A 22,409-nucleotide genomic window follows, 5' to 3' on the forward strand; every position below is an offset into this window, starting at 1 on the left:
TACCACTGTTTCCCATCTACCAGAATAAGTTAATATTGATTCCTCACATTGACCAATTGACCATATCCAAATAATCTAATGGTAGTGTAGTTTTTGGATTCATGATGAGTTTAATGCGAAATACTGTTAGAAAAGCATTGCCTTCAATCTTTCGCGTCTTTTCATTGAAGAACGAATATGTGGCTAGCCAACACAGCAAGAAATTCTACAGCAACGACAGGTATATAACGTTATAAAATTGGTAGTTTTGAAATGTTTAGAGAGCAAGATTTAATCCTTACATCGTGTATTATGTCAGCTTGGATAGCTTTGATGATAATCCTTACTCCTTTGTTAATGAAACGTTCCTGTCGATGAAGGGGAGAAATGAACTAGAAATTAAACATTTGCTATGGATAGCGGCAGATTTAAAGGAAAGAATCAAAAATGGAACGAGGTATTATGTACATTATACTTTACTAAGGTACTAGAAGTTAATAAGCTTCACAGATTACAAAACCAATAATCTTATTATTTTAATAACAAATGCATACTTTCAGACCATCAGACCATTGGAGGGTAAGAGCGTTGCATTAATTTTCAAAACGAAGTACAAGAACAAGGGTATCGACGGAAACAGGTTAAAACATCAAAATAATATCGAAGTAAATTAATTAAAATTACGACTGTCAAAAAGTAAATAATTAATTAACGTGAATGAACGGTTAATGTGGATCTCATTTTTAATTTGTAATTTTTGAAAAATTCACATTTTCTACAGATGATAACATGGAACATTCGTTGAACGCTTAGAATAAAATGTTTACTTTGTAAAGAGTGTCAATTGTATTGTGTTTTTAATAAATTAACTTCTAACTTTTTCTTATTTTTCAAATAGGAGTTGCATTACTGGGAGGACATCCTTTATTTTTGACAGAGAATGATATTCATTTGGGTGTAAGTGAATCACTTTCAGATACAGCAAGGTACTAACAAAAATATTATTGTTATAAAATTTATTTTCACCATTTAAAGCTAATTGTACACTACGTATAATTACTCATTTGAAGGTTTAAAATAATGTTTTGTCGTTGTTTCAATGTTAATTGTATTATTTGTAGAAAGCACACTAGCAACAACTGTATTGCTTACCTTAAACTTTTCTTCAGGGTATTATCTGGATTTGTTGATGTAATTCTTGCTCGAGTGAATGATCATAATGATTTAGAAACTCTGACTAAAAGTGCTTCAATTCCTGTTGTCAAGTAAGTTTTAATAATATAAATTGCTTAGGAAGAGATCATTTTTAATTTTACATTGTGGTAAGTTTACAGTTTCATTATATACCTTATTTTAGTGGTCTTTCAGATGTGTTTCATCCTTTGCAAATACTGGCAGACTTTCTTACTTTACAGGTGACAGCTTACTTAATAAGTGTTCTTGTCTTCTGTTCTTCTTCATTTGCATCTATTTTCTTCCTCAGTTCTCTCGAGATCCTTCTTTTCCATTTTATCTTATTGTCCTGAGTATATTTTGGTCTTACATCTTCTTTCATTTTCCTGACTTTTAATTTGCTTCTCTTCTTCTTCTTCATCAAATTAGGAACATTATGGATATCTTGATGGATTAAATATTGCATGGATTGGCGATGGTAACAATATTGTACATTCATTAATGATGGCTGCTCCTAAAGTTGGAATCAACCTAAACATTGCTACACCAAAGGTTCTTGAAGCCCAATCTATTTAAAAAATGAAAAAAATGTTAACACTTGTTATGAACACGTAGGGTTACGAGCCACAGGCAGACTTGAGAAGGGAGTGCAGTAAATTTGCAGAAGAGGTTAGGCCCATTATCGACTGAAATGTATTTAATAAATTTGTGACAAGAAATATATCTCCTAGCATGGCACTACAGTTAACTACACGTCTGATCCTCGTGATGCATGTCATGGTGCCAATGTAATTGTTACAGATACATGGGTCAGCATGGGTCAGGAGACCGAGGCTGAACAAAGGTTTAAGGATTTCAAAGGATATCAAGTGAATCAAGACGTATGTAAATAGTTCATTTCAACTTACACACATTTAAAAATTGTCAATGTTTTAATGGTAAATTTTTAGCTGGTAAACTTGGCAGCCAAAGATTGGACATTCTTGCATTGTCTACCTCGCAAACCATATGAAGTTTCTGATGAGATATTTTATTCTGATCGTTCATTGGTTTGGCAAGAAGCTGAAAACAGAAAATGGACAGTCATGGTTTGTCATAAGAAAGCTCACTCTTTTCATTATAGTTGTTATTTTAAAATATTTTTTGCAATTCTTCTTGCAGTCAGTGATAGCAAGTTTGGTGAAAGATCTTGAGCCAGAAATACCTGTTCCTGTATGGAAAAAATAAATGACAACATTTCAATGATATTCATTACACTTGTGGTAGTGGAAAAATTATCATCACTTAACTCATTTCTTTTGATTGTTTCTTTGCGTTTGAAGCTGGTCATTGTATGGTTAAATGGTGATTTATTTACTGGAATAGTGCTACAATATCCAGCAAGTTGGTGGAAAAACAAAACCAGTGTGCGAATTAACGGTGTGCAATGTGCAATTTGCACATCGTTTTAGCTAAAATGAAAACAATTGCACATCACTTTTTCAAACGATGTTCAAAAATCAGCGGTTTTAACGAAAAACACTGTCGTAAATCATATGAATTTGGTCACCTTTAAAAATATTAATTTGGCAATTAGCGCTCTATAATAAATAACGTAATATCGATTTGATTATGCCTCTAAAGAAACACTTTTGTCAAAAAAATTGCACATCGTTTTTTCTGAACTAATTCGCATGCTGAACAAAACTGCAAAATTTATGAAGCTGTGTGCTTCGTATGCAGCTACCTTATTTTTGAGACATTTAATTTATATCATACTTACAACACATTTTATCCATTACAATTCCTTAATAACACATTTTATCCATTATAATTCCTTAATGAGAACACATTTTATCCATTATAATTCCTTAATGACGACACATTCTACATTTCGGCAATTTATCATTGCATAATTGACGAGTCTCAACACAAAAATATTTCTAAGAACTCAATTGTCATTAATACATACAGTTCAAATCAATAAAGTACACCACTAACTACTAACTTACATTAAATAATTAAGGTAATACATGAAAAAGTATTAAACTTATTAAACATTGCAATATTTAATGCACAAGTGGAGATGGCTAAATTATGATTTTAATATTTGAGAAAATTGTTTTTTAATGTTTTCGATGTAAAAAAGTGATTTAACCAAATTCCACAATAAAAATCTACCTGTATGAATATGTTAAATTGTCTCTCATACAGTGCTCAATTTGACAATACCAAGTTCACTTTCCTCAGACAATAAATTTCCTTGGTCATTATTTGATTGATAATTAGACATGAGAGGTTTCCTTTGCTCAGATAAATTATTAGCATCGCTTGTACTACTGACACCTGTGGGTTCCGTACACGTGGTCTGCATGAGAGAAGTTACGGGTGTTGCAGGCTAAAGAGAAAAGTTCATTCATGTATTCATTACTGATAACAAGAATATTTATACTTCAATAATGATTCCTGAAAATATTCCCAATTTACAAACACCTGTTGATTTGTAGCAACCGAGCCATACTGTCCTTGCCAGGCATTTTCACTTGGATCTGGAACCACAACACCTCTGAGATCTAGCAAGCTTTAAAATATTTGTAATGGTAACATTGAGCAAAGTTGAGAATAATTTTAAAACATTTCTCCAGCAAATTTTATTGTACCTTGGTTTCACAGGCGCACACAAAAGTTCAATACAATTCGCCCACACTGATCCCCTACTGTACGGATTGTACATATTTTGTCCTCGGCGAGATGAAAATGTCCCTTTGATCTGAAATAAAATTTTCTTAAATGAATTAAGAAGGTCTCTATGACAATCCATAATATTTCAATTTGCTCACATCTTCATTTGTCGTCTGATTGGTTGCCACTAGGTAACTATGGAAACCGGCTAAGCCGAGGACCGACCAAATAGAAAAGAAACAGACAATGGCCTCTAGTATGGTATGATAGGTTAAGAAAAGTTTAAGTACAAAATATATGAGGTCAAATATACAATCCACATATGAGAAGAATTTGAAGGATATCTAGCTGGAGAAGTTTTCAAAGCATGAAGAAAACTACCTTCATCTTTTGACACTGAAATCATATGTCAATATAAAAATCATCATTACTTATGAAAACAACCTGACATGATTAAAATCAAGAGGTATGTAAGGAAATGAGAAACACTTACATAGAACTAAGTGCAGAATAACAAATGAAAAGATGTACACACAATAAATTGATAAAGAAACTAAAAACAGATAGAAAAATCTATAATTCCTTTCTCCAACACAATTTCCAACCTAAAGTAAAGAGTAATGGTAGTTAAAAAGAGGTTAGTTGCAGTAACAACATCAATAGAACATACCCATGGACAATGATGATCAAAACGATCTAAAATAAAATATAACATTGATATAATCCACGACAAGGTAATATTTACTTAACATTACAAAACTCACCAACGCAGTTGTCACACATGCTACAATGTGATGCCCTCGGTGGACGAAATATTTTACAAGTAAAACAATATTTCAATTTCACGTTTTGCCCATTCACAGTAATGTCTCTTGTTCGTGCTGGTGGACGATAGCCTTGGGATTGACTTACTTCCAATGCTATATTTAAAAAAGCTGGTATTTAAACTCCATCAATAGCTTCTCAATTTTCAGATTTAATCTTACCAATGTGTTTTTCAACATATGCAGCCTCTCAGGTGAGGCTCTTGGAATAATTCCTGGATCTATAAAGCTGCTCTTGCTAGAGCTCCCAATGAAAAGAGGAAGAGCCACGCAGCAATAAATGGTACAGCCTTTGAAACATTCTTATATAGGTAAGGAGAGCTATATAAATAAGATATGATTTATTTAAGAACTTGTATGATACAGAAAATTTCAAACTAATAAACTACTTATTAACTTCCAAACAAAATTAAAGCAAAAGTGTTAAGTTCCTCAGTAAAACATATAAACTCTTGCTGAATGATATTAATAATTAAATAAAAATCAGTACAAAAAAAAGTTAAAATGCGCAATAATTATAAATTTGTAAAAAAAAATACTTCTATGCGTCTGTTTATATAGAAATATATGAAAACGAAAAAATGAACTTACTCGAAAACAAAAAATAATATGCTTGTTGATATTATCAAAAATGCAGTGAACATACAAACACCATTTGCCTTTGCCATTATAAATCTTCCATCAAGGTAAAATTTGTTTCTACCAGGAAACTCTTCCCATTTTCGTTTCGGCGACATCTTTTGCAGCGCTTCGTATTTATGAGTCATAAGTTCATAAAGATGAAACCATAATGTTGACAAAGTACGGAATATTTTTTAACTGGATAAAATACAACCTAGACACTCCATTTTTGCGTAAAGTTACCACGTTTTTCAACCGCTGAATACACTTTCAATATCTTCGGGTGCTTTTCGCCAATTTATATCGGTATTCAATCAAGGAAATCATGAAAGTTAGAGGAATTTTGATCAAAACAATATTTCTAGCTGTGAAAACAGATGGCTTGCCTGCCAGTGCCAGGTCAACCGATGAAAATTACTACAGTATAGGAGTCTGGGATCTAGTGTTAGACAATGACGTCATATTTCCTAGTTGACCAATTCTTCTCCCACAAGAATTATGAACAATGGCTTTGCTAGGTGTTAATTATTTCCAAAAATTGTTCAAAAATGTATATCGTAGTCTAAGTTCGATACCTCCATTAACTAATGAGATATATCCTGAATTAAAGCGTGGAGATTATAAAGTAGTCGATGAGGAAGATCTAGAGAGTTTCACCAACATTCTAGATGTTCATCGTGTAATAGAGGGTGCAGAGGAAATTGCAACAAGAAATATGGACTGGCTTAAGTCTATACGGGGTCAGGGTAAGGTGTTGCTGAAACCCAAAACAACACAAGAGATTTCTAAAATTCTGTCTTATTGCAACAGTAAAATGATTGCAGTTGTTCCTCAAAGTGGTAATACAGGATTAGTTGGTGGAAGTACACCAATCTTTGATGAAGTAATTCTTTCATTAGAATTAATGAATGAAATTATTAGTTTCGATACTGTATCTGGTATATTGACATGCCAAGCTGGTTGCATCTTAGAGAAAGTTGATCAATTCTTATCAGAAAAAGGTTTTGTAATGCCTTTGGATCTAGGTGCTAAAGGAAGCTGTATGATTGGTGGAAATATTGCTACTAATGCTGGTGGTCTCAGACTTCTACGCTACGGATCACTTCATGGAACAGTGTTAGGTCTTGAAACTGTCCTTCCTAATGGTCAAATAATTAATACACTGTCCACAAGTAGAAAGGATAATACTGGCTATCATCTAAAACATATGTTTATTGGTTCCGAAGGTACTCTTGGGGTCATTACAGCGGCGTCTATATGTGTCCCTTACTCATCCAGATCGGTCAACTTGGCCATGCTGGGATGCGAAAGTTATGAAGACCTTCAAATGATATTTAAAGCAGCGAAATCAATGCTGGGAGAAATCTTATCTGCGTTTGAAATGATGGATAAAGAAAGTGTGAAAGTAACAGAAGTTCTTAATATGAGTAATCCAATACAAGAGAGCCCATTCTATGTTCTAATTGAAACATCTGGTTCTAATGCAACACACGATGAAGAAAAATTGACAATGTTTATGGAATGGTTGATGAATGAGAAACTTGTTCAAGATGGTACAATTGCTACTGATGGCCAGAAGATCGCAAGTATCTGGGCAGTACGAGAGAATATAACAGTAGGACTTGTTCAGTTAGGTTATGTATATAAATATGACATATCAATACCTGTTCCAAGGTTGTATGATATTGTTGAAGATCTTCGAGAGAGGATTGGTAATGAAGTTCTAATTGTATCAGGATATGGTCACATTGGAGATGGTAATCTTCATCTTAATATTGTCACCAAAGACTATGATGTTAGAATTCACCATTTACTTGAACCTTATATATTTGAATGGGTACAGAAGTGTGGAGGAAGCATCAGTGCTGAACATGGTGTAGGAATGAAAAAGACAAAATATCTTCACTATTCTAAAACTCCCGAAGCCATTAATATCATGAAAGATTTAAAGAAAATGTTTGATCCGTATGGTATACTAAATCCCTACAAAGTCCTTCCATCAAAAAGCTAACTGACTCGTAAAAGTATTAAATTACAACTGCTTTCAGAATTAGAATATACAAATTTGTATTTTGTTGTTAATGATTGACAGTTGAACTATCCATAAATCACAAAGCTGTACCATCAGTGGCATAGCCAGCCAGTTAAATTCTACTGTGAAAATACTTTGGTGTTAAATTTCTGCATATATTTGAGTCTATAACCAACTTGCAGCCTGGCTAAGCCACTGGGTACTCTGTCTTAAATCCTTGCAACTTAAACAAGTCAAGGTTAATATTTAATATAGTAACCACGTTTCTAACAACAACAAAATGGTTTCACATCAAGTTGTTAAAAAATGAGAATGATGTTAATCTGAATCTGACAAGATTTCAGTCACTGGGGGAGGTAAAAGCAAAGGCCTGCAAGGCGGACCTGAAAAGTATATAGAGTAAAAATAGAGTCAATATAGAAAAACCAAGTAGTATAGTTATGTTTTTCTACTTACATCAAAATACGTACATACCTTGTAAAGTGAAAGTTACTCCACCGCGTCTTCTGCGTCTGGAAACAATCCGTCGATCGCTGTCAAACGAGCTTTATAAAAATGTATCATGAATGATTAATGTATTAAAAATTTCAAAGGTTTCTTATACGTACATTGATTTCGAACGTAGAGAGTTGGATGGAAGGGAGAAACTTCTTTGTTGAAGTGATAAAGCTTGAAATATACGTTCATCGCTTGTTTTCGAAGGTAAAGAATAACTGCGATGTTGTCGTGATGAATCTCTGATTGTTGATGGCTCTTTTAATGATTGTGCATGAAAAATATTTTCTTGTCGTAATGAAGTAGATGGTTCTTTTTTTTCTTGTGATTGGTTAGCGGAAGATGTCGCGTATTGATGAACGATATTCTGGAATTGTTGATCATCTTTACTAGACATGTTGACGGTATTCTGCACATCATCATCGACATCTTGTAGTCCAACATTTTCTTGTGATTGGTCAGCAGAAGATGTCGCGTATTGATGAACGACATTCTGGAATTGTTGATCATCTTTACTAGACACGTTGACGTTATCCTGCACGACATCATCGACATCTTGTAGCAGTCCAACATTTTCTTCAACATTTTCAGACTGCTCCTTTTCGGTTGATTGAAAATGTGAAAGACGTTTGGCAGTACGTCTTATGAAAGATAACAAATCTGTTACTTTGAATGACAGCTTTTCTAAAAAGATTTAATACAACATCTTTAGTAGCTGATGATGTAAAAACTGCCTATTACATGAACATACGAGTCGCATCCTTCCAAGGAGGCTTTTATGTCGGGCTGTGAATCCGTGGGCTTCAAATCATTTTCTTCATCACAAGGTGGGTACATATAACGATATATTATCCAAAACCACGTTAGCAATAAAGTAAAGCTGGTAAGAGAAAGACCCTACACATGTAATGTTAAGAAAAGTAACTTGAAAAACAGGTGAAGACTCAGGAAATTAAGAAGTTTCCCATCTCTGAAATATAGAGAAATTACAGTGAAAAGGATACAACTATCATAAAACGTTTCTGTAAATGATAAGATAAGAAAGGTTTTTTTCTCGTCCTTACATTACACCAATCATTAACAAACTTTGGATCGCCCAAAGGAACATTGGATGTATCTGTTTTCCAACCATCATCGCAAACACAAATATCACCAGCACGTTGACCATGGTTACAGCGAATTGTATTCTATTAATAAATGATAGCTTTAAAAACCGGGGGCGTTGGAACGTTTCTGTAATTGGGGGTGAGACTTATCAGGGTGGATTCATCACAGCAGAAAAAAATTTGGAGCCGATATGTTGATGGAAACGATTTTCAAAGCATTTGTAATGAAAGTATAGCCTCCCCCTATCTCCTATAGCCTCCCCCTATCTCCTATAGCCTCCCCCTATCTCCTATAGCCTCCCTATCTCCTATAGCCTCCCCTATCTCCTAGCCTCTCCTATCTCCTATCTCCTCCTCCCTATCTCCTATAGCCTCCCCTATCTCCTATAGCCTCCCTATCTCCTATAGCCTCCCCTATCTCCTATAGCCCCTATCTCCTATAGCCTCCCCTATCTCCTATAGCCTCCCCTATCTCCTATAGCCCCTATCTCCTATAGCCTCCCTATCTCCTATAGCCTCCCTTATCTCCTATAGCCTCCCTTATCTCCTAAAGCCTCCCCTATCTCCTATAGCCTCCCCCAGTCCCTCAATACGCATCATCATAGCGAGCAATGAGAAAAAGTATATGAGAAGAAACATTTTTCTACAAAAAACGAGATGGAAAAATTCACCAAAATCGTCAAACAAAATGAAGTTGAAAATTTAGTCGAAACCTTATCATCGGGACCATTATGTGAGTATTTTCTTTCTCTGCATCGTCCATGCGACGTTTCATGTGTCTCTTCATATTTTCCTCCTCTTCTCGACTTAGTTTTTTTTGTGTTAAACTTTTACATTTGTTGTGATCTTTATCAAACGCCTTTGAAAAGAAATTTGGAGGAAAAACAGTCAACACACAAGTGAAAATAGTTATGAGTACAATTTAAATGGTAAATTTCACCGTTGTGGGTAATCCATCTTCATCTTTACTGGTAAAACATTCATGAACCGGCTCGCATAATTTTGTTTCACGACGGAAGAAATTTCTTTTACCGTTATATTTTTGCACGCAGTTTACTGGTTTGCACTTCTTTCTGGGATCCTAAAGTAAAATATGAGAGAAAATGAGATTTTTCAACTACAAGTTGTCCTTTATGAAAAAAGTTTGAGTTATTTTATACGTCGTACAATCATACTAAACATGCTTATGTAAGTTCCAACTTATACAGTTTGCCCTAGTTTACTATCAATCTTTATCATATTATATGAAATCCATGTTTGTAAATGTAGATCGTCCAGGTTGGTATAGTCCTGAGAAGGACTGTTTTTGTTGTTGTTGACTGACGTTTCGATAACCTTAGCGGTAGTCATCTTCAGAGTCATCTTCAGAGTCAATTGATGTTAAAATTTATAAAATATTTGCATTTTTTGTTTATGTTTTATGTTTGAGCAATGGGTTACCTGTGGTACAACACCCAAGCACCTTCGTAAACTGTCTAACGTTACGTCACGAATATCTTGACCAGCTATTAATATCTTTCCTTGAGAAGGATCGAAGAATCGATAAAGCAGACGTACATTTGACTCTGAAGATGACTACCGCTAAGGTTGTCGAAACGTCAGTCAACAACAACAAAAACAGTCCTTCTCAGGACTATACCAACCTGGACGATCTACATTTACAAACATGTAACGATACTGCCGGGTTCAAACATTTACTTTATATGAAATCCAGTAGAAGTTATAAAACAACCTTTTCCGGCCGAGAATTTGAAGAAACATAAGTTAAAACATAATCCAGAAAACATCATTTTGGCTTGATAATCACAAAAAAAAAGTTGAAACATCGCTTTTAAATCACGTCTCTTGCACATATGACGCAAATTTTGAGTTTACAAGATGTTTTTTTGGAGTAGCTACGTATAATTTATCGTATAAATTACACAATACATTACCAAATCCACTGTTTCACATTTTTTGGTATTATTCTCTCCTCCAACAAAAGAATCTATGATATATATTAAAATAAAGTACATCACAATAATATTTCATTGACCAAACGTAAATTTTCTTACTGTAAAAAGATCCCAACAGTGTTTTGTCGTCTTTCTCTCCATAAACCGTATTGAAGCGTATTGTGTGAGCAAATTTGCTTTTTTTATCCCACAAATGAAACACACAATAACCAATTCTGTCCAAAGGATACTAAAATTAAAAAATGTCAAACAAAGGATTTAAGAGATGAGGGAATTCATTTCATGCACTCCATTATCAAATAATGCTTTTCAAACTTTACCAAATTCGTAAAAAGGTAAGTTATGTTTGCTTTTCTTGAAGGCTCTAGTGTTACAGTCATTCCGCCATGCAAATCCATGGACTGAAACAGGAAAAACACGACTTTAAATTGAATTGAATTTTAAGGATATTGCAGCGTTGAAAACACATTTTTTGTACATCACAATCCTTTTTTCCTGAGATTCCTGGATGATTCCAACAACATTTTATGTTTTTGATTGTACCTTTTTCGTACTCACGCCGGAATTCGCCACAGTCATAACTGAAAAAAAATATGTCCGTTAATGAATGACAGCAATACTGTCCAATATATATAAGACTGTTTACCGTTTATATAAGACTGTTTACCGTTTAAGAAATACTTACAAAACACAACTGCGATCTCTCCTGGCTTTGCTTTCGAGTGTCCAGATTTCTAAAGAAGTCTAATGTTCAACTTTGGGTCTTTTCAAGGATCCATCAATCTAAAAAGTTTACTACAAACCTCGACGTAAAAGTTGTCAAATTCAAGGGAATTTACAAAAGGCAAAACAGAAATATAAACCACAAAGTATATAAGCGCAGCATACACGTTCATTTCAGTTCGAAAATGGTTTGAAATACAAAAAAATAGTTTGTATTTTTGAAATAAACACTGACATTTTCATAGTCCTTCTTCCTCGTTACTTTTGGCGCCAAAATTTAACACTTGACCCAGGCCCCTAGTTTGCTCATCATAAATATCCCTCCATATCCCTTAAGCTCACGACATTTGTTGAAAATTTCATAACTGGTGGAGCCGGCATAGTAGTTTCAACCATTTTTTTGGCGGGGGTACACACTATACATACATTTGATGTTAACAACATTTTAAAAATATTACGTATATATAAAGAACATAGTATGGAAAATATGGAAGGGCATTGTCCACCTTGCAGTTGCAAGCGCATTTACACCAAAGTATCCAAAACGTCAAGTAATTATTATTAAATAATTTTAATAACATAATTTAATAATATAATTTTAATAATATAATTCTAATAATTAAATATTATTAATTATTATTAAAGAGTTCAAACTTCAAAAGATAAATTACGGGTAGAAACTTGTCAGCTCATCTGTTAAGATAAATTAATCAAGGAAGTTCTATGTACCTGTGAACCAAGATTTCACAGCATTGTATACAGGGGGGATACATTGTTCACAGCATTGTATACAGCATTGTAGGCAGGGGGGAAGGTATGGAGAAAAATAAATGACAATGCAAACGTGTGAGATGTTAAAAATTTCTTTCAATTTATTCTTCACCGGCATGTATACATCTGTTTTCATTGTCATTTTTCATACCAACGATGATTTTCTTACATGAATAAAGAAATATCACCAATTTCTGATGGTTGGCGTTTTCCAAACAACGATGTAAATAATTCGTTTCTAAAGAAAAACAATAGAGAAATCTTAACAATAAAGATCATACAAAGATTATATATTGCAGTAAAATATAATATAATATAAACCTTGATGAATCTGTCATTGTTCCTTTTTGTTGAGGTGCCATAAAACTCACGAGCTTCGAATGTATATCGTACCTTTTAAAGAATAAATGAAACTATCTATTTAGCCATTTATACAGTATATACCAAACTTTATAAAATGAAAAAACAATAGAACGCATGCGCTGATTAGCTGCGTTTTAGCCGGGGCAAAAAACATCTGACCTCAACCAATTAAATCAACCAATCAATCAAAGAGAATTTGCAAATCAATCATGAACACATTTTCAGGAAAAATTAAAACGTTTGCTTTCGAGTTCTTCCAAAAGGTCTCTTGCATTAGCCTGAGCAAACACATAAAACATCTTTCATTCCTTAAATCCATCTATACACCAAATTAACAATCTATATACCGAACTATCCATCTATGTACACAATTATATGTTTGTAGATCTTGATCCTGCAGGTCAGTGCAGTCCTGAGAAAGATTGTGCTGACTGATGTTTGAACATCATTATTTGAAGTCACTTTCAATTGACTCATTTCAACTTGATTCTGATGAAAAATAAAATTGTGAAACGTCAGTCAACATCAACAAAAACAGTCCTTCTCAGGACTATACTTACCTGGACGATCTACATCTACAAACATGTAACGATACTCCCGGGTTGAAAACATTTACTTTATACCAAATTATCCATCAAACAATAAAATTCATAATTCACGAACCTTAATCTTCTTCCTTTACTCGCTTTAGTGTCAACCTTTCTTTTTACTTTATTTCTTAAACGTTGCACTTCAAGCCATTGTCTAAAACAATAAATAACCAAATACGACTTATAACAAACACATCATATGTACCCACTGTGAAATTTATACATAAACTTTTGTGTCACCTTCCCATTGTAACTGAATCATTAGGATCAACACCAGATTTTCTTTCGATAAATTCTCTAAGTAGCTGTAGAGAAGACAAGATTCATGTTACAGTATAACTATAGGGCTACATTCGAAATTAATGACCTCAATGGGCGGCTAATTTTAGGGAGGGAGAGGCTTAGTTTGGGAGGTCGCTTAGTTTGGGAGGTCGCTTAGTTTGGGAGGTCGCTTAGTTTGGGAGGTCGCTTAGTTTTGAGTTGTTTATCTCAGCATTGGTTAACTTCTGTCGTTAAATATTAATCAACGTTACCGGTATATATAAAGTATTTTTCAGTCTGTTTAAAGTTGTGGTAGGTTGTGGTAGTTGATACTAATGTACATGAACGTCTTAATTGGATAATGAAGGATATAAGTTCTATAAAGAGTACGTTTACTTTTGAGAGGACGGTTGCGTTAGGGGCCTGGGGGGGAGGCAACTTTCAAGACTCAACGTTATTTCACATCACAACATAAAATGTCATCTTACAAGTGTTTACTGATAGCATTCCATTTAAAATAAAACTGTACCTGGTGATAAAAATCATCATCATCAAATACTTCTGTATCGTAATCTTTCAAATGTACATCACGTTGGTTCTAAATACATCAAGAACCCTTAACATCCCTTAAACGATCACACAATTCCTCGCTTTGTTGTTAAACACATTAACATTCATAGAATTAAGAACATAATGACCGGAAATTTTGGTACGAATTTCAGTGAATCGTACCCGCTTACGTACCATAGAATTATCATTGATATTATCTTCAAATTTTCCTAAAACTCTGTACGAACTTCTCTTTAGTTGAGTTCTTTTGATGAGTCTATCTTTATCCTTGAGAATCTAAATGATACGTTCATAGCTGAGTTAAATTGACGAAAGATTTTCTTCCTTCCATGAATGTTTGCATCAAGATAAGAAAGAGAAATCAATGTAACGTTTTTTTAAATTACTGACCTGTCGTATTTGGTTTAAAGTTGATCTTTCAAATGTACTAAATGACTACAAGATAAAAACATTATAATCAAATATTCGCAACATCGAATTATCTCTTCAATATCCCAACGTTGTTCCTAACAATCCCTAACCTTGTTCCTAACAATCCCTCTTGTTAACTCCTAACCTTGTTCCTAACTCAAGTTGTTCCTAAAACCCTAAGTTGTTCCTAACAATCCCCTTGTTCCTAACAACTCCCTAACGTTGTTCCTCCCTCCTAACTCCCTCCTTGTTCCTAACTCCCTAACGTTGTTCCTCCCTTGTTCCTCCCTAACCTTGTTCCTTGTTCCTAACCCCTGTTCCTCCTTGTTCCTCCCTAACCTTGTTCCAACTCCCTAAGTTGTTCCTCCCTCCGTTGTTTCCCTCAAGTTGTTCCTCCTCCTGTTCCTAAACTCCCTCAAGTTGTTCCTAACTCCCTCAAGTCCTAACACTCCTGTTCCTACTCCTAACACTCCCTCAAGTTGCTTCCTAACACTCCCTCAAGTTGCTCCTAACACTCCCTCAAGTTGTTCCTAACACTCCCTCAAGTTGTTCCTAACACTCCCTCAAGTTGTTCCTAACAATCCCTTACCTTACTGCTAACTTTCCCTGCAGCAAGTTGCGTTTTTTCATTCCATTTTTCAATTGTCGAGTCTTGAAAACGTTGAAATGCTGAATGACGTTTTGTTATTTGTGAAGAATAATCTTCCAAAGTCTTCAATAAAACAATAATGATTTATTCACTAAAATTTCCCATTTTAAAATTATACTGTAAACAAATTTTCACTCTCTTAAACAAAACATAACCATTAACTTTAAGAAAATAAAATATCAAAGAATAAAATTTTACCATATTTAACTTTCTCTTCCTAGGTAATATGAAATCATCTTTCTCTTCATCAATCTCTAAATCATGGATGGTTTCACTTCTCTGTTCATCAACATCACTAGGAATATCTTCATCATCATCATCTTGGTCACGTGACTGGTCACCAGTCTTCTCCAATGTTTTCATCAAATCATTGTTACTTGCATATAATGATTGTTGTAATATCAACATATTGTGCAGCAAGTTTAATAATTTTTGTTGAGCTAAAAAAGAAATATTTTTGGTGTAGTATGCGATGATTCTACAAGTTTCATAAATATTCTCAAAAACTTACTATTATATAGTGGATCCTTAATCTGACTGACACCAATTTCATTTATCTTTTTGTACATTTCACATTGAGGTAACTTGTTAACATCAACCAACATCTTTTGTAATCTGATACGATTTTCCAACATACTGTCCCATAGGGCTATAGCAATTTCATGAATGGTTTTCATTTTCAAAATATTTTGCTATTATTTTCTAGTTAAACAACATATGGCCAAGAAAAGTGTGATAAAGTTAAGAAAAGTGTGATAAAGTGTGATAAAGTTATAGCTAAGAAAAGTAGCTAGCTGGCATCAGGATTAATTATAATTTACAAGTTGAAAAGTAGAGTTCACGTTATCATAACTTAGAGAAAGTTTACTTCATTACTATTTAAACAAAACATACCAATTTGGTTAACAACAGCCTTCCTCTTTCAACTTCAGCTTTATTCTGTTGTAATAATGTCCTTAACTCTTCTTCTTGTTCTTTCTCATCTTCTTTTTCTCCTTCTTCCCTTCATCTTCCTCGTCCCCTTCAACTTCTTCTTCTTCTGTCACTTCAACTTCTTCATCTACATGTTCACTTTTTCCAACTTCATTCTCCTCATCCTGTTCACATTGAGCTGATGCTTCGTAACCGCTATCATCAATTTCACTGAATTCTTTAAATTCATCGTCACTTGATGAATCATCCAAATTATATTTTTCACTTAACATGGTCTTAAGATGGTTCTTGTAATTGACATCAACTTCTTCTGAGCCTTGTAAAAACATAAAAAGTTTTACAGTCAGTTCAATTACTTAATAATCATAGGCAAAGATTTGCAAGGTGTAAAGAATATTTCCAATATAAACATTGTGGTCAATATGAATAATAATCTTTGAGACAAAAAAAGGATACCCTGCTTTAAAGATGGCAAACAACATTCAAGCAAGGTTATATGTAAGAAAAAGGTTTTGGTTTGGAGGAATGAGTGTAGTTTAGTATGTAGTAAGCTCTACGTAAGCGGTATGGCACATAAACTACTCCTAATTTTCCCCCCCGTCTTTCCATTTTCCAATAAATCACATACTAAAAATGGAAAAATAATATTTATCACGAAAAAATGCCATTCCATTATTACTAACCATCATCTGTCAGCGGGTCATCGCTATCTTCTTCATTAACATCTTTTCTTGACACTGTCTCTCCAGCGTACCTTGTATCTTTATCAGCCAATAAAACGTCAGTTTTTGCTCTGAAATTACTCTTATTTACTTCGACATTCTCATCAACTTGATCTTTTTCCACAAGTAAAGCGCTAAAATCGTCGTCAAAGCTTTCTAGATCTATCTTCGCTGGCGATGGTTTTGTAAGCCACAATAATTCTTCAGCTAAGGTAGCCATATTACTCTAACACTGAACTTCAGCGAAAATGGAGTGATATCTTTCTCACATGTTTGTCGTTACAAAATAGGTACGCCGTATGTACAAATCCAAAGGATAAATCTCGCGATGAAAAGACTGGACACAAACTGAGAATAACCTGATTTATGCAGTTAAGAATATTATAATTATATATATTTATCGAGTATATTATGTCAATTTTATAGACTATCGTAGTCCAAATTACGTATCATTTAAGACTTATCCATTTTCCATTCTGGATCGAAGTGACTTGAAATATCAGACCAGACCTTGTAATAACTATTGTCAAGCTTTTCTGAGGTTTCAGCTGCCCACTTAGTAACTGCCAAACTGAGACAAGACTCAAACATAAACGCCTAAAAACATAAATTGCATTTTTTGTATAAAGTCCTATACTTTGACTTTCTTTCTACACTTTAAAGTAAATGGTTTGAACCCGGGAGTATCGTTACATGTTTGTAAATGTCGATCGTCCAGGTTGGTATAGTCCTGAGAAGGACTGTTTTTGTTGTTGTTGACTGACGTTTCGACAACCTTAGCGGTAGTCATCTTCAGAGTCAAATGAGGAGTAAACGTCAGGTTAGCCGTTTTGTTATCTGGTTCTTACGTCATTGTATTGTGTGTGCAGGAAATGTGTATTGTCATTGTGAATTAGTGTGAAGTGAAATATTTTTAGTTGTGATGTGTGATTTAGGTGTGATGTTTTTAATTGTAATGTGTGTTTCTACACTTTAATATATGTTTACGCTTCGATTTCGAATACTTCATTAAGAGCAAGTTTAAATGGAGTTTACAATTCTCAAAAACAGCGCAAGGAGAAAGGGTTTTATCTTTACCACGAAATGCATTTTTACAAGTCGTGCTCTTTTGACAAACGATCAATTTTTGCCAAACCACACAGCTTTACGTAAAAATGATGGGAAAAAGAGTTTGGTTCAAAATATAACATTGACAAATGTCATGGCTAACTTTCCCTTTAACTTAACCATGCCTTTCCCCCCTTACTCCCCATCGTCCCTTCAAATATATATTTACGTCACCATTGTGCCATCAGCAACTCTTTGAGGTTTTAAATCTTTAACAGTAGATGCTTTATCAAAACATTGTTTATCTGGACCGTGTGGTGTCATCATACTGTGTAAACTTGCGCCTCCAGGAGCAAAACCTTCTTCCTAAACAACATAAAATAAATCGTCACATATCGTCCGTTCCCGCCATTGACAATACCAAGTAACTTTTATATTAATTTGGTTTTTGTAGCTATAAGCTAAAGTACTTATGTAGAGTAATGGAAATGAATTTTAAATACTCCTGTAAGTTTCATTTAGAAAAATTCCAAAGTATGGAACACTTTAATGAAAAACTTAAACCACAAAAACTTTTAGAAATAATCAAATCAAAAATACCTTTGCTTCGTAATTGCCGTAAATAAGTCCCATAAACTCACTCATGCAATTTCCTAAAATAACACAAGAGAATTGAAAAAGTTGAACAAAGTTGAACATTCTACACGGTAAATGGTTTGAACCCGGGAGTATCGTTACATGTTTGTAAATGTCGATCGTCCAGGTTGGTATAGTCCTGAGAAGGACTGTTTTTGTTGTCAAGCTTCATTTGACTCTGAAGATGACTACCGCTAAGGTTGTCGAAACGTCAGTCAACAACAAGAAAAACAGTCCTTCTCAGGACTATACCAACCTGGACGATCTACATTTACAAACATGTAACGATACTCCCGGGTTCAAACCATTTACTTTATTCTACACAGTCCTGCAGCACAAATAATGTCCAATTTAAAAACTACAGCGGACATGATATTAGTACGTTAAAAAATAAAACTTACTGTGATAGTATGGAGGTCGAAATGTATGTTCACTAACACTCCATCGAGGTGGAAAAATTACAAAATCAGCGATAGCCACTCCTGGCATGGTACTAGGACACGTCAAGACAGTAAAAATGGAGGGATCCTATAGTACAAATATGTACGTGTTAACAAGTCTGCGAGGGATGAACAAGGATAAACAGGTATTTCTTACAGCATGATCAAACGCAACGGCATTGATGACCATAAACGTAGAAAGATTGTACTTATACGGTACATAATTACCAAACCAGGCCACGACATCGTACGGTGAATGAGTCTAAAATATACAGAATTTATTGTAAAGATATTGCAGAAATTGGTAGCAAATGATATTTTACATAATATGAACAAAATCATCAGAGATTTTACACAGCGAATCGTTCGAGAGCGTTATAGTTTAGTGGTGACTATTGACTGTAGAATTATAAAATTTTTACACGTTTGTATATGTGGGCCGTCCAGTTTAGTGCAGTGCGTAGAAAGATTGTTGCTGTTGATGTTTTGACATCTTGGTCACAGTCAAGATGACTACATTTGTCAACATTAACAGCCTTTCTCAGGACTCAACTAAACACCAACGAACACTAAGAGATTTGACAATTATACAGTCAATCATCACAACTGAACTTTATATAAATAAATGCCATACTTTAGTTCAAATAGTAAAGTCGAATAACATCACCTGTTTGGGTACGAAAGCAATCTCCAAAATTATATTGAACATTACTGATGTTACAAAGAATACAATTTCGCAATTCTATCAACAAATTTTAATTGATCTCTTTCGTGTTTTCAAGCATTGACATGAATATTAACATCAAGCACTTCTAATCATAATAATATGGATTATAGTTGAAATAAAGTTGAAGCAGTGTTTTACAAACACTGTTTTTGTCTAGAAAAATGATCGCTTAATGGTAGATCATCGGGAAATACAGACTGTTCAATATTTGAGATTTCGTACAGGCAAATGTGTTAACTTTAAGTTCATCTTAGGCCTTCATGCTTATTTGATGAATGAACGATGTTTGAAATCTGCAAGCGCTAATTTTGATTGTAATTGTACGAGTTGTATTTTACAAGTTTATTGTCAACGTCCAAACATAAAAGTGGTAAAGTTACTCTTTGATTACAATTTGAATTGTACTAATAACAATCACATGACAATAATTGTAGTAGAAAAGCATGACGCCATTGTATACAGATATCTATAGTTCAAAGAAATTCACCTGTTTGGCGGAAAATAAAGATCCTTGATACTTATTAATGACAGTAAAACCACTGTGTGCGCGCGCATCCTCAAAACACGCCACTGGGGTCAAAAAGTCACGTGGGTTTGCCAGACCATTAGCACCTAAATAAATGAGTAAAAATGAGCATGACTCAAGACAAAAATATCCCCCCTTCTCACTGATGTACCTATAGGTCCCAAATTTGGTAAAACAAAATGGCCGTCGAATACTTCAAGAATGTATCCACGGGAAGGTTCTGAAATATGAACACTGAACCTCATTCCTTGCTAAACAATGAATAAATAAAAATGAAACGAAAATATCATACACATATGTACCTGTGTGTATCACTGTATCCATATAGTATCATACATGTATATGCCTTTATGTATCCTAGTATCCATATAGTTTAAGGTACCTGTATAACACATATTTCATGAGGTTTTACCAGAAACTTCCCAAATTCTGTAATAATGTCTAAACATCCTTTTTGTGGAACTAAAAAAGCGAACAAAATATGTAAATTACTTCAGACAGATAATTGGGAGAGAAAATAAATGTTTTGGACAGTCATACCAATAAGAAAATCTCCATCAGAATTGTAAAAACATCTGAAAATGATATAATAATGATATTATAATATAATATAATAATATCAGAGAAAGCATTGCCATCTAGCCACCCTTACGTCTCATTCATTGATGTATTACAGGAATATATATGGATAGCAGCACCATTTCGTACTCTTGAATCCCCAGCACCACATATAGTTCTCAATCCCTAAGAATCATTGAATGTGATAATTTAACTTTTATTCAAAGCATATACTCAAACCAATTAAGTCTTGGATCAGTGTTGATGCTGGACAAAATATTGGAGTGGAGTTGAGAGGTGAAATTATTGAAATTATAATTTTAAATAATGAACAGTGGGTCGACAAAGGAGCAGTTGGATTCATGTCATCATTTTGCATAAAATCATGCCTAATTTGAAGTTCCAAAAATATAGTAGATAAAGATTAAGCTACAAATGCCATGAAGTTGATTACACCCACTCTTTAACCATAAAAAGTTGCCCTCTGAAGCTATATCATGTATTAATTTGTGTGCTTTTAAATGTACAATTACAACCTTTAAAATAAAATGTTTAAACGGTTTTTATAATTTATTTAGATGCACTTTGTCAACACAAATGTTGATAAAAATGTCTTATTTAAATAAGGTTGGGGGTGGGTGGAGGTGGGGGTGGGGTGGAGGTGGGGTGGAGGTAGGGGAAGCTGCACCCCAACCCACCCTCTTGTATCTGCCCCAGCTTTGCACTGCTAAGCTAGTAGACATGTACTGTAGTACCTGAACAAAATCAACTTTGCTTTCTTTATCTGGCAAATCAAATGGCTTCCATCTGAACTATATCATATTGTAACAGAAAACATAAGCTACCTAGATTAATGAATGTCTTTTACAAAAATAATAATTTAATGTTTAGTCTATACCTGATTGGGATTGGGTAGGTAGTCATTCCAGTTATTTGTAAAATAATCAACATCAAATGGTTTAAATGGTTCGTGAACAACTGATGGTCGTATACGATAGAACCAGCTATATATGATAAAAAGAAATATTAAAACAAGAATATCACCTTTGAATAAACAAAACAATTTTACGTTCGTTTATTTGTTTCCCTGGGTGATGTGAAAGACGATCCAGAAAGTTGCTCCGCATATAAACCATAAGGACATTGTTGTGGATTATTCTATAGTGAATATTGTAAAAAAACAAATAACCACGATTTTAGTATATCTACAGTTATAACAGAGTTCTATATTCCATGATATTTACCAATTTAATCAATACCTGACTTGCAGTTCTTACTTACTTGTCCTTTAGGGAGAGCATTTTTAAAGCCTCAGAAGAAAATTCATTTCCAAAACCAGACAAATACTAAAAAGAAATAAATAAGAGCCTTCGTTATTGGTATATAACAAAAACTGGAAAGAAAGCTGTACATACCTCGTATTCCTCCATCTTTACTGCTGAATATTCAGCACACAGACAAACCTTCAAAATAATCAAAGAAAATTCAGATACGAAAAAACATCGGCGAGGACGGACTATGTCAACAGACACGTTGAAAGATATTATATATTTAGCAATTCTGCAAGTTTTGGTCATTCTCAGGCTTCTCTGCTTATGTAAATTTCGAATCATCATATGCAACATCTCATTGATAT

General features: G+C 34.0%; 6 protein-coding genes and 1 long non-coding RNA gene across 7 annotated transcripts; 2 read left to right on the forward strand and 5 right to left on the reverse strand.

Annotated features, from left to right (window-relative positions):
- Nucleotides 1-10: 10 nt before the first annotated feature.
- On the forward strand, nt 11-2,444 carry LOC124441185 (ornithine transcarbamylase, mitochondrial-like). The gene is given in 12 exon segments (XM_046991616.1): nt 11-220; nt 299-443; nt 540-580; nt 582-619; nt 878-965; nt 1,149-1,244; nt 1,337-1,394; nt 1,582-1,704; nt 1,768-1,821; nt 1,884-2,033; nt 2,103-2,240; nt 2,314-2,444. Coding segments are annotated over 12 exon segments (1,116 nt in total). The 5' UTR covers nt 11-101; the 3' UTR covers nt 2,380-2,444.
- A 625-nt stretch (nt 2,445-3,069) lies between these two features.
- LOC124441179 (palmitoyltransferase ZDHHC14-like) lies at nt 3,070-5,653 on the reverse strand. Its single transcript, XM_046991612.1, is given in 12 exon segments — nt 3,070-3,529; nt 3,625-3,712; nt 3,792-3,901; nt 3,972-4,074; nt 4,158-4,209; nt 4,307-4,418; nt 4,484-4,509; nt 4,578-4,733; nt 4,800-4,829; nt 4,832-4,870; nt 4,873-4,958; nt 5,229-5,653. Coding segments are annotated over 12 exon segments (1,170 nt in total). The 5' UTR covers nt 5,405-5,653; the 3' UTR covers nt 3,070-3,337.
- Nucleotides 5,654-5,728: 75 nt separating this feature from the next.
- LOC124442709 (D-2-hydroxyglutarate dehydrogenase, mitochondrial-like) lies at nt 5,729-7,888 on the forward strand. Its single transcript, XM_046993199.1, has one exon. It carries the CDS (start codon nt 5,764-5,766, stop codon nt 7,267-7,269), a length of 1,506 nt encoding a protein of 501 aa, XP_046849155.1. The 5' UTR covers nt 5,729-5,763; the 3' UTR covers nt 7,270-7,888.
- A 340-nt stretch (nt 7,889-8,228) lies between these two features.
- LOC124442710 lies at nt 8,229-8,673 on the reverse strand. The gene is made up of 2 exons (XR_006947338.1): nt 8,537-8,673; nt 8,229-8,469 (listed from the first exon to the last, which is right to left on the reverse strand). It is a non-coding gene; the product is annotated as an uncharacterized LOC124442710 (long non-coding RNA).
- A 98-nt stretch (nt 8,674-8,771) lies between these two features.
- LOC124440894 lies at nt 8,772-11,615 on the reverse strand. The gene is made up of 8 exons (XM_046991315.1): nt 11,532-11,615; nt 11,325-11,427; nt 11,167-11,247; nt 10,946-11,075; nt 10,826-10,878; nt 9,832-9,972; nt 9,619-9,750; nt 8,772-8,972 (listed from the first exon to the last, which is right to left on the reverse strand). The coding sequence occupies exons 3-8, from the start codon at nt 11,242-11,244 to the stop codon at nt 8,772-8,774; spliced, it is 735 nt and encodes a 244-aa protein (XP_046847271.1). The 5' UTR covers nt 11,245-11,247; nt 11,325-11,427; nt 11,532-11,615.
- Nucleotides 11,616-12,416: 801 nt separating this feature from the next.
- On the reverse strand, nt 12,417-17,138 carry LOC124440902 (protein AATF-like). Its single transcript, XM_046991323.1, has 12 exons — nt 16,801-17,138; nt 16,143-16,433; nt 15,696-15,833; nt 15,383-15,624; nt 15,125-15,247; nt 14,515-14,559; nt 14,299-14,400; nt 14,084-14,152; nt 13,534-13,598; nt 13,367-13,447; nt 12,662-12,733; nt 12,417-12,578 (listed from the first exon to the last, which is right to left on the reverse strand). The coding sequence occupies exons 1-12, from the start codon at nt 17,057-17,059 to the stop codon at nt 12,506-12,508; spliced, it is 1,560 nt and encodes a 519-aa protein (XP_046847279.1). The 5' UTR covers nt 17,060-17,138; the 3' UTR covers nt 12,417-12,505.
- A 50-nt stretch (nt 17,139-17,188) lies between these two features.
- LOC124442362 (homogentisate 1,2-dioxygenase-like) lies at nt 17,189-22,359 on the reverse strand. Its single transcript, XM_046992860.1, is given in 16 exon segments — nt 17,189-17,436; nt 18,121-18,252; nt 18,487-18,539; nt 18,924-19,050; nt 19,120-19,224; nt 20,177-20,301; nt 20,367-20,466; nt 20,598-20,677; nt 20,756-20,790; nt 20,868-20,959; nt 21,529-21,585; nt 21,672-21,777; nt 21,843-21,931; nt 22,055-22,083; nt 22,086-22,119; nt 22,189-22,359. Coding segments are annotated over 16 exon segments (1,470 nt in total). The 5' UTR covers nt 22,351-22,359; the 3' UTR covers nt 17,189-17,292.
- Nucleotides 22,360-22,409: the final 50 nt, after the last annotated feature.

This window comes from Xenia sp. Carnegie-2017, unplaced genomic scaffold (assembly GCF_021976095.1).
Source record: "Xenia sp. Carnegie-2017 unplaced genomic scaffold, XeniaSp_v1 HiC_scaffold_20, whole genome shotgun sequence".
NCBI lineage: Eukaryota > Metazoa > Cnidaria > Anthozoa > Malacalcyonacea > Xeniidae > Xenia > Xenia sp. Carnegie-2017.

What these genes read in the sequence shown, in the direction of transcription:
- LOC124442709 (XM_046993199.1), top strand. Translation starts at nt 5,764, where the DNA reads ATGGCTTTGCTAGGTGTTAATTATTTCCAAAAATTGTTCAAAAATGTA.
- LOC124440894 (XM_046991315.1), bottom strand. Translation starts at nt 11,244, where the DNA reads ATGGATTTGCATGGCGGAATGACTGTAACACTAGAGCCTTCAAGAAAA. An exon ending in AAGATGGATTACCCACAACG is followed by an intron (nt 9,751 to 9,831) that starts GTGAAATTTACC and finishes TTCTTTTCAAAG; the next exon opens with GCGTTTGATAAAGATCACAA. An exon ending in AAGAAAATACTCACATAATG is followed by an intron (nt 8,973 to 9,618) that starts GTCCCGATGATA and finishes ATTTATTAATAG; the next exon opens with AATACAATTCGCTGTAACCA.
- LOC124440902 (XM_046991323.1), bottom strand. Translation starts at nt 17,059, where the DNA reads ATGGCTACCTTAGCTGAAGAATTATTGTGGCTTACAAAACCATCGCCA. An exon ending in TGACCCGCTGACAGATGATG is followed by an intron (nt 16,434 to 16,800) that starts GTTAGTAATAAT and finishes TGTTTTTACAAG; the next exon opens with GCTCAGAAGAAGTTGATGTC. An exon ending in GGAAGAGAAAGTTAAATATG is followed by an intron (nt 15,248 to 15,382) that starts GTAAAATTTTAT and finishes GTTTTATTGAAG; the next exon opens with ACTTTGGAAGATTATTCTTC.